General features: G+C 55.9%; 1 protein-coding gene across 1 annotated transcript in view; it reads right to left on the bottom strand.

The window, feature by feature from the left end:
* The window catches only part of Itga11 (integrin subunit alpha 11), a 62,475-nt gene that overhangs the window by 4,421 nt on the left and 40,318 nt on the right, over positions 1 to 17,736 (bottom strand). Inside the window, exons 11-25 of the mRNA XM_070042720.1 lie at positions 15,768 to 15,912; positions 15,118 to 15,266; positions 14,319 to 14,459; positions 13,778 to 13,981; positions 13,040 to 13,170; positions 11,753 to 11,919; positions 10,170 to 10,312; positions 9,453 to 9,563; positions 7,439 to 7,524; positions 5,544 to 5,751; positions 3,475 to 3,573; positions 2,436 to 2,512; positions 1,486 to 1,575; positions 1,307 to 1,397; positions 82 to 195 (exon numbers count right to left, since the gene is read on the bottom strand). Of these exons, the coding sequence (XP_069898821.1) occupies positions 82 to 195; positions 1,307 to 1,397; positions 1,486 to 1,575; positions 2,436 to 2,512; positions 3,475 to 3,573; positions 5,544 to 5,751; positions 7,439 to 7,524; positions 9,453 to 9,563; positions 10,170 to 10,312; positions 11,753 to 11,919; positions 13,040 to 13,170; positions 13,778 to 13,981; positions 14,319 to 14,459; positions 15,118 to 15,266; positions 15,768 to 15,912 (1,956 nt within the window). The remainder of the gene's footprint in view (positions 1 to 81; positions 196 to 1,306; positions 1,398 to 1,485; positions 1,576 to 2,435; positions 2,513 to 3,474; positions 3,574 to 5,543; positions 5,752 to 7,438; positions 7,525 to 9,452; positions 9,564 to 10,169; positions 10,313 to 11,752; positions 11,920 to 13,039; positions 13,171 to 13,777; positions 13,982 to 14,318; positions 14,460 to 15,117; positions 15,267 to 15,767; positions 15,913 to 17,736) is intronic.

Below are 17,736 nucleotides of genomic sequence, written 5' to 3'. Positions count from 1 at the left end.
GAATAGGGAGCCAGGGTTTGAGCATATGGGGCCTTGCGTAGGAGGTGAGTCTGTCTTCTGTTGGCCCTGGGGCTTGGGTACCTGGTCGGTGAAGAAATCCCTCAGCATCAGAAGACGGTTGCCGCCCCGGGTGGCGATGGGAATGGTGATCTTCATCATCACCCCATGGATGGGGAAGAAGCCCAAGTTCTGCACCTGCACCAGAGGAGGGCGTCTGAAGGAGGGGGCAGTGAGGCCTATGGGGGCGGCCAGCCCTGGCATCCCACGGCCAGTCTGGGGACAGGCCCATGGGACATTTTCACTGTGTGGCAACTGCGGCGCTTTGCCACATCGGAGTGGAAGGATGACAATAAGGGACACTCGATGGAGGGATTCCAGATGTGACGGGGTATCAGCAGGCCCTGAGCCTGGACAGAGGGGACACTGCCGCCCTCAGTGCCCTCCACTTGGGGACCTCAGGGAGGACAGGACTGAAGATGGAGAAAGTCATCGCCGTGGGATGAGGTTGCCATGAATCCGTGACGCGGTTGTTGTGATCGTCAAGTGCGACTGGGGACAGCTCTGGATGCACGCGGTGGCTTTGAGCAGTGACTGGACATTTTGGACAAGCCACGCAGGACCCGGAGTGTCTGCAGGCCAGTGTCAGTGTCAGCCTCACGCCACCATAGAAGACAATCAACTCACTTCAGGGATGAGAGAGACCAAGATGGGCAAATTGCTTCTGGATTTTCATTGGTTGACAGGACCAAGGCAAAAAGGTCACACTTCCCAGCTCCCTTACAGCTAAGTCACAATGTTCTGGGACAACGAGAAGCAACTGGAACTATGAAGAACTGCCAGGGAGATTCTTAAAGAGGGAGGGGCATGCCCTTCTGCTCCTCCTTCTTCCTGCTGCCTGGAATAAGCATGTGATGGCTGGGGCTTCAACCCCCTTGGACTATGAGGTGAATGTGAGGTTGACCATTTCATTACTGAGGATGGTAGAATAAGACCCAATCTGGAACTCTGAAGCTGCTAGTCTAGATTTCTTCTAGGGAGACTGCAAGCCCTGCTCTATTTAACCCTCTATGTTTTTGTTTGTTCTTAAAATGTTAAACTCTTTCCATTAAAAAAAAAATGTTTAGCCTAGGGAATGACTAGGTGTGGCTGGTCCAGCCTGGGTATTTCCAGATAAGAACAGAGAGACTGAGAAAGAAGGAGATTGTTGAACGCCACACAGGAGTAGGTGGCGGGGCTGAGGCTGGACTCAGGCACTGAGATACTTCTCCAAACGGCGGGGGCCCTGCGTGCCTGCCTTCAGCCTTACCTTGAAAACACAACTGAGAGGAGGCCCCAGGCCACCCTGAGTCTCCAGTGAGCTGTTGGCCTTGATCTCATAGTGGCTCAGGCTGCTGCTCCTGCAGAGACAGAGGACAGAGGCGTGTGAAGATGGCCACTGTGGGTGGGTGACAAATGATGGGGTTGCAGGGGGGAGGCACGGCCCACCTGGTAAAGAGAATGTCGGCCTCATACTTGAGGTGGAAGCGGAGGAGGGCCGAGTTGTCGTCCTTGGTACTGTCCTGCTCCTCGCTGTCACTAAAGGGGAAATTAGGGTCAGGGGACCTTAGAGACCGACGAGGGCCATGCTGGTTCACCCAGGCCGACCAGCTCCACACCAGGCCAGGCAGGAGGGGGAGGCTGACGCTGGACACCAGGGCTTGCTGGAGTCAGGGAGGATGTGTGGGCATGACTTGGGAGGCTCCCACGGGGCACTGTGTCCCGGGTTGCTCTGAGTAAGCAAGGACTGGCCTGTGTGGACACTGCTACCTGGTTTGCCCAGAGCATTTACTTCTTGGCCATGATAAGACCCAAGAGCAGAGAGCACACTCCTGCCTCCCTCCTTGTGCAGAGTCTATGAGAAAGTCAAGTTTGTTTCCTGCAGGCCCAGAGCACTTCATCCATAGCAAGCTGCCTCAGAGCGGCCTAGGGACAGTCTAAGAAGAGTCCACTAAACGATGGCCAGATGCCAAGCAGAGGGAGAGACAAGGAGAGGAACAGTTTGGGTTCTGTTCCAGGTGCACAGTTTGCAGCATGTGGATAGTGAAGAAATCTCCCAACTTCTCTGAGCCTCCTTGTTCCTATCTGTAACTTGGTGGTGGTGGTGCTGGTGGGGAAACCGGAATGATTGGTTAGGGGTACCCTGCTTATTGTGGGAGGATGGACCAGTGTACCGAGTCTTAGAACTGCAGCAGTTTAAGTAGCTACCTAAAGTGCCTTCAGATGACAGTAAAGGACTTAGCGCCAAGCCTCAAAGAATGAGGTATGGTGGTGCCAGGGCAGGTGGCAGGCTGGGCCCACGTGGGACCAGGGGCAGCTTGGTTTGTGGGTTTCTTAGGGGAGGGCAGGGCAGGGGCAGCAGTGAGTGGCGTTGGGCAGGGTGGGCGCAGGCTCCTGACCTGCCGGAGCCCAGCTGGACATGCAGGTGTTGCAGGAAGACAGACTTGCTGAATTCGAAGTCCAGACGGAAGGCTACCTGCAAGGAAGCAGGAGCCTGAGCTGGAGGTGCAGGGGTGGATGGTTGTCTGGGCCCTGCCTGGCATCCTGTCCCTTTCCCAGGTGTAGTCCTAGCTGGGAATGGCAAAGAGCGACTGGGAAGAGAAGAGGGGAGCTGGGGCTGTCCAGAGCAAAACCCACAGCTGTGCTACAGGGGGCAAAAGGCACAACACCCTCTCCTTCTTCGATAGAAAGCTGGGACCCAGCCCCACCCCCAGGCCAACAGGGTGGGGTCCCCTCACCATGGCCTTGTCTTGTCTGACCCTTCTCTGGCCTCATATGTTTTTGTTTTTGCCAGTCCTGGGGCTTGAACTCAGGGCCTGGGCACTTGTCCCTGAGCTTCTTTTGTTCAAGGCTAGCCTTCTACCACGTGAGCCACAGCACCACTTCTGGCTTTTTCTGTGTATGTGGTACTAAGGAATCGAACCCAGGGCTTCATGCATGCTAGGCAAACACTCTATCACTAGGCTACCTTCCCAGCCTCTCTGATCCCATTTGGGTGTTACTGGGGTTCACACGGCCCCCCCAGGGGCTGGGGGAAATGGGAAGTTTGTGCATTGAATTTAACCTCACTTGGGGACCTTCTTTCCCAGGGAGCCCTAATTCTGCCCTCCCCCCATTTCCCTCCCCTTCCCAGCCTGTAGGCTGCTCTCCAGCTGGCACCCCTCGGATAGGTCCCCATTTACAATGAGGTCTTTTGGTTGATGGTGGAGCACCCCCCACACACACACCCCCAATCTGCCTGCCTCTCCGTCCTACTACCTTGCTGGGCCTTCCACCTGCACCTCTAAGTCCGGGGAAGGTAGGAGCTCAGGAGGAGATGCATGAGGATGAAGGATGGCATGGATGGTCCAAGGCGCTGGGAGAGGGGCCTGAGATAAAGGGGCTGGTGCCTGGAGCCTCTTCCGTGGGTTCCTCTCCCCACCCCGCCTGACGGCTCACCTTGGCCTTGGCCCTGAAGAAGGGGTAACTGACGTTGCAGACTTTCTTGTGCAGGCGTCTCTCCTCGTTCACACACTCGATGCTGCCGTCGGAGTCGTCCTGAGGATGAGGACATAGAGGTAGCCGTGAGGGAGGGCCGGGGGTCCCCGCAGTAGCCCCTTTCCACGGAGAACATCCCTCCCCACCACTGATTCCTGGAGCACGCGTGGAGCACTGGCCTGCATTTAGCTGGGAGTCCTCCCCTCCCTCCCCCAGGCCTGGATTCCCCGTGCAGGTGTGACATAGGGTGCGTCCACCACAGCTGCCATGGGCAGGGCTCGGTGCTGGGCTTGTATACACATGGTAGGCAAGGTGTTTCCCGTGGTCCAGGAACTGGAAGTTCCTCACTCAGACTGTGGACAGTACAGGACTGGGATTTGCTTTGTCCACCTAAGGGCTGGGCAGTCTTGAGCCCCTGCAGCCCTGCTTCCCTCTGGTTCTCTATAGCTGCACAGACAGACAGCTTTCCTTCAGGGCTGCAAAGGCTTCTTGCAGCTATGAATGAGCTATGTGGTCTTGCAGTCCAGAAAAACAACGGGCATGCTGCGGGCCAACCTCAGGTCTGACTGGTGGTAGTTTTCTGTGGCTGTGTGGTTAGACCATGGTCAGGCGCTCGCACTGGCTGATGGGGGTGAGCCTGCGTCAATCCTTTCCACCTCTTCTCTTTCCAGACCGACAACAAGTAGCTCCTGGCTGTCAGTCCAGGGCACAAAAGGTGACAGCTGGCCTGCCTGGCCTGGGTGTCCCCTGCACACAGGTACACAGGGAAGAGACTCTGGGCTCTAGCTTGATGTGGTGTGTGTGTATGGGGGGTGGTTGTCTGAATCTTTTCTTGCTCCTCTGCTAAGGGGACAGGGCCACCTGCTTCTTTAGCCATCATGAGAGATGGGTGCTAGCAGAGTGTGGGCCTCAAGGCCCAGAATATGCAAGGCACTGACCCCTGGCGGCTCCTGTTGGTGATGATTTGTTCCTCTTATGGTTCTGTCCAGGAGGCATTGTCCAGGTGTGTGTGCGTGTGCATGCATGTGTGCACATGTATGCATGTGTGTATACCCATGTGCTTGTACTTGGTGGCTTTTGGATGTGCACGTGCAAGCTGTCTGGGCAGGCTGTGTGTGAGGTTTGCACTGGATCAGGGCACAAGTATGATGCATGCTTGCAGGTGTGTGCATTTCCCTGGCTGTCTGTGTGGCTCGTGTGCACATCTGCAGCAAGCAGACTCAACCTTTCTACCTGGCTGAGCTCCTGAGCAAGCTCTGCAGGCAGGGCTGGGTGGGTGGCCTTTGGGGGGAGGCGGCTGCTGCGAGCCTGCTTCCCATGGCCTTGGTCACAATGTTCCATAGAGCATCTTACTTCTATACCCCCAGTTACTTACAAAGCCCTTCTGGGCACAGGAGTACGCACCTCCCTCCACCAGCTATAAGCAGGCATAGGCTGGCAGTGAGGCCTGGGGCAGGGGAGAGGGAAGATTGGTACAGGTGGGGGCCCCCTGTGGACCCCAAGCCCAGACAGACAGTCTTTGGACAAGAGAGGGCCTTGGAAGGCCTCCGAGGGGCTACTTCTCCCACTCTGGGCAGAGACGGGGGTATTGCTGCCCCAGATCAGGGCTTGACGGATCACACTGCCACAGGCCTCATTCAGGCGGCCTCAGGCAGTTGAGGCCTGTTTGAGGCTGTGGGGGCCACTGCAGGGCGGGCAGTAGGGGACTCTGGCTTTGCTTGGTTGCATTTCCTGTGTGTGGGGCTGGGGAGAGGTCCACGTGGCCTCGGTCCCAGTCAGTGTGGGGGCTTGGAGAGCGGGTGGCGGCAGCGGGCATTTCCCCTGCCCTCAAAGACCTGAACGCCCCATGCCTGAGGCTCACCTCTGACTGCCCACCGAGGACCTCCATAGCACCAGTACTGCCCGGTGCCAGGACTCACCCCGGACCGCACAGAGAATCCCCAGAGGAGGAGGCGGGATGTGGGTGGCTCTCTCCCTGGCCTGCACCTTTTCGTCCCTCTTCTGCCCTGCCTGGGCCACCATGCTCTCACCTTCTGGATCAAGCTGGCGAACTGCAGGTTTGCAGACTGGGAGATATTAAGGATGGTGTTATAGGCGTTCTCCCCCCGGTTCTCCAGCGTGGCCTCCACTGCCACGCGCCGCCGCGTGCTCTCCACGATGAACACGGTGGTGTCGAAGGACAGCGTGTACGTGGAGCAGTCCTGCGCAGACCTCCTCAGGACCCGCTCACAGTACTCCCTGTGGGAGACACGACCAGGGATCAGGCAGGCGGAATGGGACGGGAAGGATGGAGCCGCAGGGTAGGTGCAGAAAGACGGGAATGGGGCTCTGCCAATCTGGGAGTGATCACTAGACAAGAAGGAAAATGGGCTGGGCACCGGTGGCTCACACCTGTCATCCTAGCTACTCAGGAGGCTGAGATCTAAAGATCACAGTTCAAAGCCAGCCCAGGCAGGAAAATCTGTGAGACTCTTATATCCAGTAAATCACTAGAAAACCAGAAATGGTGCTGTGGCTCAAGCGGTAGAGTGCTTGACTTGAGCTGAAGAGCTCAGGGACAGCGCCCAAGCCCAGAGTTCAAGCCCCACGACTGACAAAATAGAGGGGGGGGGGATGGACTACAGGCTGGAGGAGAGCTCTTAGTTCGACCTCCCTAGACATAGGTGTCATCTTTTTACTAGCCCCGCTTCCCTTTTAGCTTTGCCTGCCAGGAAGCTCAGAACTAAATGTAGAGGTGATGCTGATGACTAGCTTAGACGGTTACATGACTGGCTTCTTCATCTTTTGGTGAGGTTCAGCTATGCTATTTAAATGTGTAGTCTATGTTGTGGTACTCATAGTTTACCTAAATCATCTCACAGTTAGCAAAAAGTTGACCAAAAAAGTGTGGCAATATTTATTATACCAATTTAAAATTGGATTGTTTGCCTTGTGTACTAACTTGTAGCTTAATGCAGCCTTTGCATCTTTCTTTCTTCCTTTCTTTCTTCCTTTCTTTCTTCCTCTCTTTCTTCCTCTCTTTCTTTCTCTCTTCCTTTCTCTCTTTCTTTCTCTCTTTCTTTCTCTCTTTCTTTCTCTCTTTCTTTCCTTTCTTTCTTTTTGGGGTCTGGTCGTGGGGCCTGAACTCTTGGCCTGGGCACTGTCCCTCAGCTCTTCAGCTCTAGGCTAGCGCTCTACCACTTGAGCCACAGTGCCACTTCCGGCTTTTTTCTTATGTGGTGCTGAGGAATCGAACCCAGGGCCTCATGCATGCAAGGCAAGCATTCTACCACTGAGCCACCTTCCCAGCCCCTCCCTTCCTCCCTTCCTCCCTCCCTCCCTCCCTCTCTCTCTCTCTCTCTCTCTCTCTCTCTTTCTTTTTTTTGCCAGTCCTGGAAATTGAACTCAGGGCCTGGGCACTGTCCCTGAGCTTCTTTTGATCAAGGCTAGCACTTTATCACTTGAGCCACAGCACCACTTGTGGCTTTTCTGTGTATGTAGTACTAAGGAATGGAACCCAGGGCTTCATGCATGTTAGGCAAGCACTCTACTACTAAGCCACCTTCCCAGCCCTCTGCATGTTTCTATAGAGAGGTCAGAAAGCCCAGGGGTTCAGCCATTGACCTCCATGGTGACTTTGACTGGGGGTTAGACACCAGCACCCCAAACCAGGACCCCTGTCTCCACTCTGCACATATTTTGTAGTTTAGGTTCCAAAGGAAGAACTCCTCCCTTTCACTTTGACAGTCAGTAACCGAGGTCGGGCACGAGAGGTGGGTACTTGCCTGAGCTCACGTAGGAGGTGGAAGCGGAGCCCAGGCTAGAACCCAGGCTCCAGGTTCAGTACCTGATCCACACTGCCTACAAGCCAGGTGTGTGATAGCCATCAGGGCCTGGGAACCCTAGAGCAGCAGGGAGGGGTGGGTGTTGGGGAGCAGCAACGTACATGGCCGTGGGTAGGTCGCTCCGGGCGTCCAGCACGAGGTCAGGAACGCAGTGTTCATCCTCATTGCAGCCATTCCAGAAAGGCACCTGAGCCAATGAGAGCCAGCGGTGGGTGGCTGGAGAAGAGGTCACGGCCTCCAGTCCTAGTCTTTGCTGTAGGTCCTTGAGCTTAATGCACACTAGCCTTTGCCCCTGAACTGCTGACAGGGCTCTGCTTGCCCTGCCCTTTCTCTGGACTCCTCCTCTCAATTGCCCTCACTGCAGATTTTCTACCTTCTAAGCCTCGGTGCAAAGCTTAGCTCCTCTTGGCCCCGCAGGTGTAATCCAGCTGGTATGGGCAGAGTGCTTAGTGCTGAGAATACAGGGTGAGGAAGGCAGAGCCCACGGGGGAAGACTGGCACGTGAACAGGGAACCGCAGCGTGAAGTGTGCAGAGAACCAAACAGTAGAAACATAAGAAACAGAGGCAGAGCTGAGCATCCGTGGCTCACACCTATAATCCTAGCTACTCAGGAGGCTGAGATCTGAGGATCACAGTTCAAAGCCAGGCTGGGCAGGAAAGTCCGTGAGACTCTTATCTCCAATGAACCACCAGAAAACTAGAAGTGGCGCTGTGGCTCAAGTGGTAGAGCACTAGCCTTGAGCTGAAGAGCTGAGGGACAGTGCCCAGGCCCAGAGTTCAAGACCCACGACCGACAAAAAAAGAAAAAAAAAGAAATAGAGGTGGAGGGGAGAAATGGCCCTTTAGGCTGTCGGTGGTCCAAGAGGGCTTCCGGGAAGAGGTAGTAGCTGGAGGATGAATGAGTTCAATAGCCAGCCGGAGAAGCTGGAAGGATGGGCCAGTCACAAAGGTCCTGGGGCGAATATAGCCTGCTGGGCGTGGGAAGTAATTGGTAATTCAGTGTGGAACTATAGAAAGAGACTTGGGTGGAGGAGAGAAGAGAGAAGCCGGGGCCAGGGGTCACCAAGGGCTTCAGGCATGGGGAGCCCCTCAGACATCAGACATGAGGGTTTAGGAGTCTGAAAGCAACGTAATAACCTTCAGAAGTCCTGGCCAGAGGAGACTAGGGAGGAGGAGGAGGAGGGGGAGGGGGACGGCTTGGTGGTAGTAGCTTTGGGCATGGCTGACAGAGGTAGAGGATTAGAGATTGGGAGAGGAGGCTGGGTGAGAGGAGGCCAGGAAAGGAGGCCAGAAGAGCTGCCATTGCACCTGTGATCCTTTTGCCAAATCCAGGCAACAACTTGTGCAATTCTGGAACCACGTGTACACTCAGTGGCCCTCAGAGACGTCGCTCAGTGACTGGACCCCAAGGCTGGGGCTCACGCATGCTCTGATGCATTGATTTGGGAAGTCATTTCGATGCATATTATTTCATTTCAAAACCACTTTCTAACCCTCAGCTGATAGACACTGTTCCACAGCCCTCACCTGCCCTCCCAGCTTCCTCAGACACAACTGACAGTTGCCTGGCCTTTTCACGCAGCTACAGGGTGCATCGGGCGTCAGGAAACAGACTCTGGGTGCCCAGAGCCCAAGCTAAAAATGTGTGGTTGGGTAGGGCTGGTGAGAGGCTAAAACTTTCTTTGGGAATGGCTCATAGCAGACTGAGGGGGGTCTGCTGGTCACCGACCATGCAAAAGGCCAGGCTCCAAGTGGTCTCATGTCCACATCTATTCATAAAGTGGGGGGCAGGAGATTAAGAACGCAGGTCCCTATGGTCTTGGGACTCCATGTCGAGGCTATAGGAATGAGAAATGCCTGGTCCTAGCCTGGGCACTGTGTGTGCATGCACATATTTGTCTCTGTGCACATGTGTGCATGTACTTTTGTGCACAGCATGAATGCACACACATGTGCATGTGTGTTTATGAATGTGCACGCACACCTGTAGTGTGAATGTGTGCACGCATGCATGCATGCGTGTGTGTGTGTGTGTGTGTGTGTGTTTGTCTGTCTGTCGGGACAGGAGGCCTGGTGGTGGGATGAGGTGTGTGCTGGAATGTACCAGGCCATACCGAGACTCTGAGTGTGGTGGGCCAGCCGTCGTCCAGCATAGGGCCATGGTCAGGGTCTTCTAGCACATACTCGACTGAGAAGGCCACGGGCTTCACGTAGTCGGCAGTGTCCTGTGGGCCAGAGGAGGACAGGGCTTCAGAGAGCACCATTTCCTGGGCCCAGTCTCCATGAGGTCTCCTCTGAACTGGGAGAGGCTGTGGCCTGGTCTCCCTCAGTCTGTCATGGGGTGGAGGGTGGGGGACAGAGGCTTCTATGGAGGTCTGCAGGTACAAAGTGTAGGGGCTATGACTCAGCCTGTGCCAGCTCAGTTACCTGGAGGTTTCATGAAGCAACTACTCACCCTTCATCCCCTCAAGCAGCCTATGTCTTCAGCCTATGCCTGCTTATCTGCCCTTCTAATCCAGGGCTCCACTAGGGCCCTGCTCTTTCCTTATACCTGTTCGATCCAGCTCTCTCCTGGACCTCACCTGGCACTAAGGAAGCCATGGGGAGGGAGGGTCAGGTGGTTATCCTCAAGGACATTACTCCAGGGCCTGAGGTGGGGTTGGGGAGGGGCAAGGTCATGAACACTGGCCCCTAGCTCTTCTCCCAGGGTCTGAATGTGCCTGGCACCCCCCCCCCCCCCCACAGCAGCTTCTCCTCTAGTTCTGTGTCTCCCTTCCCCTTCTCCCCCACCAATGTAGGTGCCTAGACCCTGCTGATGGAGCCAGGCTCACCAGGACATGGAAGTTAATGCGTTGACAGTGCTCCTGGCCAGAGGACAGCAGGACAGCCCGGTTGGTGAACTGGTCCCCTCCCTCATCCAGGTGAGCCCTTGGCATGTACCGCCTCTCGTCCATAGTGGCATTGTACCTGATGCCTGGGGAAGAGAGGGCAAGACCAGGCAGCTTGGGCCTTGATCCCACCCAAAACCACTTGCTGCTCCTACAAAACAGCCACTTCCCCTAGACAGGAGCAGACTTTCCCCCTCCACAGGCCTGAAGCTTCCCTGAGGGGGGGGCTGTGACTGTGTTCGGGTAAGGAGGAAGGGACTGAAGAGGACAGGGAGGCAGAGGAGGAGAGAAGAAGATGCACCAGAGAGGAAGAAAAGAGGGAGCCGGATACCAGTTGCTCACACCAATCATCCTAGCAACTAAGGAGGCTGAGATCTGAGGCTTGCAGTTCAAAGCCAGCCCCGGGTAGGAAAGTCCATGAGACTCTTATCTCCAAAGAACCACCAGAAAATCAGAAGTGGTGCTGTGGTTCAAAGTGGTAGAGCGCTGGCCCTGAGTGGAAAAATCTCAAGGACGACACCAAGGTCCTGAGTTCAAGCCCCATGACTGACAAAACAGAAAACGAAAAAAAGAAAAAGATAAGAAAGGAGAAAAAGAGGAGAAAACATCAACGCCCCTAGAAGAGAGGAGCCAGGGTGAGGGCCTGGTCCTGCTCAGCCTGCTGGAAGTTCCCTCTGTACTCTCCTCCCCACGCTATGCTCTGGGGTCTCCCTGGGCTGGTTGGACCCCGCTATGTAGGGGTGGGTGGGACTTTGCCCCTAGGAGATCTCCTTAGACTTCTGACTCTACTCTGGGGTTTAAGGCCTACAGCTTCCTCGACCCCTAATCTAGCAGAATATCTTGCCAACCTTCGGACCCCCTGGCTGTCCCTGCCCTCAAATCCCCCTTTCCTTTTTCAGATGAAACTCGAAGGAGGGCACAGTGGCCTGGGATTTCCCAGGTCCTTCTCTTCCATGAGACTCTTTCCCTCCCCTCCTGGTCCTGTGCTTTGGCTGAAAACTACATGCTACTCCTCTTCCTGTGTCAGCCCAGCAGGACCTGGACATACAGCCTTGGCTTTCCGGCCCAGGCTGTAGTGAGCAGGTTTGGCCCTAGCTGTAGGGGGAAGGATGGGCATCAGAAGAAAACCACCCTGCCTGAGCCTACACTCCCAGCTGGGGGGTAACCATGGCCTGTGTGTCTGGCCCTGGCTCCTAGCTGCCCCCTGTCAGCTAGCTCTGTCTTCTTCTATAACCAGGCCAACTCCTCTGGCTTCTGTACCACCCTGCCTTCAGTCCTGTGCCCAAACTGCACCCAGACTAGCTCCTTCCCCATCATCTCTAAGGGCAGGGGGAGGATCATCCCTGCTTACTGTCACCCTGGCAATGTCATAAGTCATAAGTTGGGGAAGGGGGGGGCGGGAAGAGAGAGTGTCAAAGCTGCCTGTAAGTGCGACCTGGCACTTACAAAGCCCAGGCTGTGGCACACAGCCATCTGAAAGACTGGGGAGACAGATCTGGGGGTGGGGACACAGGGGCCTGCCTTACCTACAGTTGCTGCTGGGAAATGGGGTGCCAGGAAGACAGGTGTGAAGCAGAGGAAGGCAGCCAGGCAGGTGGCATCCCTGCCACTGCGCTTGCAGTCTTTGTGGAAGATGTTGATCTTGGATGGCTCAAAGTAGAGGCTGGCGTTGATCTGCACCACAGGCCTGGCCCTGGAGGAGAGGACCGGTGAGCTGGGGTGGGGTAGGGCTAGGGGGACAGGAGAGCTGGGGGAAGGCTAGCGGGGAGAGGTAGATATTCTAGTGAACAAGGGGGAAAGGTAAATATTCAGCCAGGGGGGCAGAGGAACCTTGGCTATTGCTGATTGGACCAAAACCCATGGACAGGTGGGCTCAACAGCCTCCTAGCCCCAGAGCTGTGCCTGCTGTGAACCCCACTGACCTCCTCTTGCCCCTCATCACCATTCCAATGCAAGGTTTCCAGCCCTGAATGAGTCTCAAAGCCCAGGCTGGACCCCAGGACCAATGCCAATAGGCATGGCTATGTTTTGCTTTTTTGTTTTTAAATCTAAAAGTAGTCAACATACAGCAGGGCCGCGGGCCTCTATGAAGTGCTCTGGGGAGGGATCTGAGGCCAGAAGGGCTGGGGAACGAAGCCCCACATCACATACACCCCTCCCTCAAGGGAGAAGGAAGACATTTCTGCCTAAGACACTGGCAACTTGACCCATTAGAACCTCAAGAGGGAGGAACTTCTGAAAAGCCAAAGCTTTTAGGACAGATGCTAGGACAAAAGAAGGGCTCTTCCTTCCTTCCTTCCTTCCTTCCTTCCTTCCTTCCTTCCTTCCTTCCTTCCTTCCTTCCTTATTATTTTGGTTGCCTTGGGGCCTGAACTCTGCGCCTGGGCGCTGTCCCTCAGCTCTTCAGCTCAAGGCAAGCGCTCTACCACTTGAGCCACAGTGCGACTTCCGGTTTTCTGGTGATTAATTGGAGATAAGAGTCTCACAGACTTTCCTGCCTGGGCTAGCTTTGAACTGCGATCTCAGCCTCCTGAGTAGCTAGGATTATAGGCATGAGCCACTGACACCCAGCAAAAGAGGAGCTTTTGCATGCCAGATTTGTCTGAAGTCCAAGAGATACATCAAGAAGAGGGGTAGGGGTTTGGATTGCAAGAAAGCTTACGTGGATTCCAAAACAAGGAGACTGGTAGTCAGCTGGGGTAGGAGCAGGGTGTGTTTGGCCAGCAGGGAGTTGTTACAAAGACCCTAGGGAATGTCCTTCACCCCTCTATGCACTGAACCCCAGGGGAACCGGGAGGAGCCAGGGAACTGACCACAAAATGACCGCGCTTCCCAGGGCGCCCACAGCCAGGTCCACCAGTCCATCCTCATTGAGGTCTAGTTGCCCATGGACACTGCAGCCGAAGAACTGAAGGCCTGGGGCCAGCTCTGATGCGGCGATTCTCTGAGAGAAAGCAAAGGCAGAGTGTTCACTGTGGTGCGGGCCAGGCTGGGTGGCAGCTCTAGGCAGCAGACCCCACCAGGGGTGCTGGGGTGGGGGGTGGGAGGGGAGTCAGCCCCGGCCCATGGTGGTCTCTGCCCTGGCCTGTCACAGCACTGGAAATTCCTCCTGCTTAGAGGCATGCTTCTGAGTTACAATATTGTCTTGAAAAGTTTCCATACTGCGTGTCAGGATACATCACAGGCCATCCATGCGCACCTCAAACTTCAGGATGGTTACATGTTATAGTAAATGCGCAGGTCACCCTGGCTGGGGACTGCGGCTGGGCTGGTAGCCAGATGCATTTCCAGCAAAGCCTTTTGCCTAGGCTTGAGCTCTCTACCTGCTGTCGACTATGTGGAAACATGCTACAGGAGCAGGGCATGGTGCCTGGGGTGGGTCCTTGTGTGGATGGGAAGATCAGGAGATGCAACTTGCCCAAGGTGAGATTTGACTTGAGGTGGGCACAGCTGTGGGCACACCTGCACCGTGAGCACACCTGAGCCTTGTGAACACGCCGGCGCTACTCTGCACAGCATTCTGCTTCCACCCCCCCTCCCCCAGGCCTCACCTGCTTGGGCCTCTTCAGAATGCTGCCTGGGCAGCCGTGGAAGATGTAGACAGCCCCTCTGTGGTTATCCTCCAGCGGGGCCCCCACTACCACGTCATTGTATGAGTCTTGATTGAGGTCTCGGACAGCGGCGATGGATGAGCCAAACCGGGCGTTCTGGTAGCTGTAGGAATCCTTCAGAGTTCCGTTATAGACAAACCGGCCCTGCAAACCCAAGGCCACACGCGGAAGGGCTCAGGGCCAGGCACAGGCCTTCAGGGCCACAACTCCCTGCATTTATACCCAGGGCCCTACCTGTATGTGTCCCTTCTCCAGGACACTGGTGACGCAAGCCCAGATCCAGACAGGACTCTAATCCCCTCCCCTCCCCTGCCAAGGTCCAGCTCCTGGTGGTACCAGCTGCTCTTGGTACCCCAAGTCACAGCCATGGCTGGTAACACCTTTCCCAGGCTGTAGATGTACACCTTGCTGTGTGCAGGGCCCTGTGGCACCTGTCTCCAGTTGTGATGTACACCTTGCTTCACTCACGGCTCTGCAATACCTGTCTCAGGTTGTAGATGTACACCTTGCCACGCTCATGGCCCTCGCTGAAGTACATTGGGGCGCCCACCAGCAGGACGTCCGTCACATTGTCATCGTCGATGTCCACTGATGTGATCTCACTCCCGAAGTAGGAGCCTATCTGTGGCACACAGGGGAGAAGGGGAGGGTTGAGGCAGCCCACTTCCCCTGGGGAGCTACCAAGACAACTTCTGACCTCCTTTTCACCCGAATGCCTTATCCGAGCTTTCTACTCATGACTGACCCACACCGGCCCAGCAACAGGCTGGCTGCCAACCAAATCACAGTGTTGTCCACTGCTTTCTGGTGGCCCCTTGGCCTTCTGTGGTGAATGCAACACCTTGGGCAGCATGAAGGGGCCTGAGGGGTGTCTATCTGTGTGCATCCTGGGGCCTGACAGCCTATACTCTAGCACACCCCAGAAAGGGATGGTGGGCAGTAGCTGGGATTTGGACAGCACCCCAGTGAAGAGAGGTCCAGGGGGAGAAATTCAAGCTTCACCTGCTACAACAGGGCCAAGGCCCAGACCACGGCTGTCGGGTGGAGAGGGGAGAGTACAACTTCCACACTGTCAGGTGCTGATGTGTGTGAGCAGATGACACATGATATACATGATATACGATATGTGTCCGTTGACGATGGAATGAGACCCCACTCAAGGAGAGCACTGGAGGTCCTGAGGTTTCTTATGGAGGGTACCAGCCTGAGATGCCTTCCTGCTGCCTACCCTGTGTGCCACCTGGGCCTTGGCCTTCCCACAACAGCCTCCCTTCCTTTACCTGCTCGCCCCGCAGAGCCTGGTGGATGGTAAGGCTGCGGTTGTTGTGCATGGTGAACAGGATGACTTTGCCCGTGTGGTTGAACCGGGGGGCTCCTGCCACGTATACCCGGCCCTGCCTGGAGGACACGATGGATGTCACTGTGTACCCTGCCACGAGAGGAAACAGAGGGCGTGTCTCTGTGTTCCCTGCCATGAGAGGGCACGGGTGGATGTCACCTTGCACCCTGGCACAAGAGAACACGGGTTGGTCCGTGTGCTGGCTTCTATCCTGGGTCCTGTGTGGGTTTGGCAAGTCCCCTTGTGAACAGGGCTTCGTGAGGAGGAGGTGGGTTCTGGCTCAGCTGGTACTTATTCCTATAAGGGTCACCATACTGTGGTCCAGGCTGGAATCAAAGCCACAGCTGAGAGTCTAGCAGCCCCAGCGGAGACGGACTTCTGCTATGGGGGTAGCATGGCACTGATTCTGCCTATCGTGGAGAGTTTTATCTTGCTGGTGGTGCTGGAGAGGAGCCGGCCCTGACCCATACTCAGGCCTGGGACTGTCCTACAGGACTGTGCTCATCAGCTAGTATAGACTCCTCTCAGCCTGAGCGTGCACGGGGTCCTGTGCCCCAGGGCCTCCTCTCCCTCCGCCACCCACTGCCTCACCCAGGTAGGCGCCGTGGTTCTTCAGCTCCTCAGGGAACTCCTTCAGGTAGGCTTCTCGGAGAGGGATGACCTTGCCACCGCTCATCTCCTTCAGCACAGCCCCATTCCAGTCGTAGGCGCCGACCGCTCCCAGCAGAACCCCATCCTGGCACGGGGAGGGGACCCAATCAGACCCTGCTCCAGAGCCGTCCCAGGTCCTGTGAGCAGTGCCACACTGCCCAGCTCCTTTCCCAGGGGTCACGTGCCAAAGACCTCGGGTGAGAAGGAGGCTCAGAGGTGACTTTCCTTCTGATCCTCAGTGCAGAATGGTTCAAGGGAGTTTAGAAAAGAAGCAACTCGAAAAGAAGTGAACTCGAAGCCACAAGAGAAACCTCACTCCTCTCTGGGCTTCCAAACCCCCCTGGGGTCCCCTCTGGTCACCTCTTGATCTGCCCACCAGATGCAGGGCCAGGTAGTTGTATCCCCTGCCTGACAGGGAAGCAGGAAGCTCAGCTAGGGAGGGGAAGGTTTCGTGTTTCCGACTTTATGCTCCATTCCTGGGAGCCAGGCCCTGCTTTCCACTCCCTGAGCCCTGTTCATCCAGCACAAACTATCTATATGGTTGTGGGCACAGTGCCCTGAGAGGCACTGGAAAGAGGACAATTTATCAGAGGCCAGATGGCCAGGAAGCCCCTTTCCTTGGTGATTTGGGGGTGAGGGCAGCTGCCCACCTTTCTCTCTACTTAGCTCTTTGTGAGCTGGCCCGCTGAGGGTGTTCATGGTTCCTTTGTTGTTGCAGATGCAAAGGGTTAAGCCTGTCGGTGCTCCAGGGCCAGGTCTGATGGTTCAGACAGGCTTTTACAACCATCAATAAGCCGGCCTTGGGAGATATTGGAGGCTTGGTTATGTTTAACACTGCACTGCCTAATTACCCTTCATGTGGGAGGCTCGGACAGGGCCCTGACAGGATTTGGGCCAGGTCTAGCCACTGCCAACATCCCTGGCACCCCCGTTCATGAGGACTGTGTTCTCATCTGGCCCCCCATGGGGACCCACGAAAACCCTGTGAGAAGACACACTATTCATGATCTGAAATATGAGACACCAGCAGCTGAGGTTCGGAGAGGAGAAGGGACACAGACAGCTAGAGACAGGGCTGTGCCCAACAAGGTGTGTGGAGGAGGAGAATATCCGAGAGTTCTCCTGGGTCCAGTTTTCCATTGAGCCCTCTCTGGGAAGAGTCCATTATTCCAGATCTGGCTTCCCCTCCTCTGTGTGCAGACAGCCTGGGGACGGGCTCTGGAAGATGAGGCTGGCCCTGTACTCAGTGCTGCACTGAGCAGGGCGGGTGGTGGCTCCTGCCAGGACGCCTGGCTCTCTCTGGGTTTGGAGTTCAGGAGTTTCTGCGGGGACTGCCATTCTGGCAGTTATCAGCCAGGGGGCGCTCTAGGCTCTTGCTGCCCCTGTAACCGGGCAGCAGCTAGGCCTTGGACCAGGTTAGAAGAGTGACCCTGAGAGTTTGGGGCAGGGAGACTCTCGCCAAGAGAGGGGCCGTGGGGAGGGCATGGGAAGACCTCCACGGCAGATCTCGGATAAGACCTCAGGCACTCTGCAGAGCCTTGATGGGGAGGAGCAGTGTTCCCAGCTCTGCAGGCCCCATGTAGGTCCCCATATTTGTGGCATCCTGGACACCCCAGGTCTGTGGTCTGGGCTCCGTGTACTCAGAAGGCCTCGGCCAGTCCTGACAGAGCACAAGTCACTGCCTGATCTCATGCCAGCCTGGGAAGGGGGGGGAGGGGGGGCTCTTCCTTCTCCTGGCTCTTCATCCTCCAGGTGTTGCTCAAGGAGGCCAGATCTCTGATTCCTGTGCCCAGCACAGAGAAAGCACGGAAAAGATGAGTAGAGCCAACTATCTCAACCAGAGTCACCATCACGGCCTTCAGGGCTCCTCTGAGCAGTGCTCTGCTGAGATGCACATAGTCTATGACAT

This window comes from Dipodomys merriami, unplaced genomic scaffold (assembly GCF_024711535.1).
Source record: "Dipodomys merriami isolate MVZ:Mamm:240054 unplaced genomic scaffold, mDipMer1.0.p SCAF_33, whole genome shotgun sequence".
In the NCBI taxonomy this organism is placed as follows: domain Eukaryota; kingdom Metazoa; phylum Chordata; class Mammalia; order Rodentia; family Heteromyidae; genus Dipodomys; species Dipodomys merriami.
The sequence above is the reverse complement of the archived record's forward strand: the minus strand, read 5'-3'. Positions and strand labels throughout refer to the sequence as shown.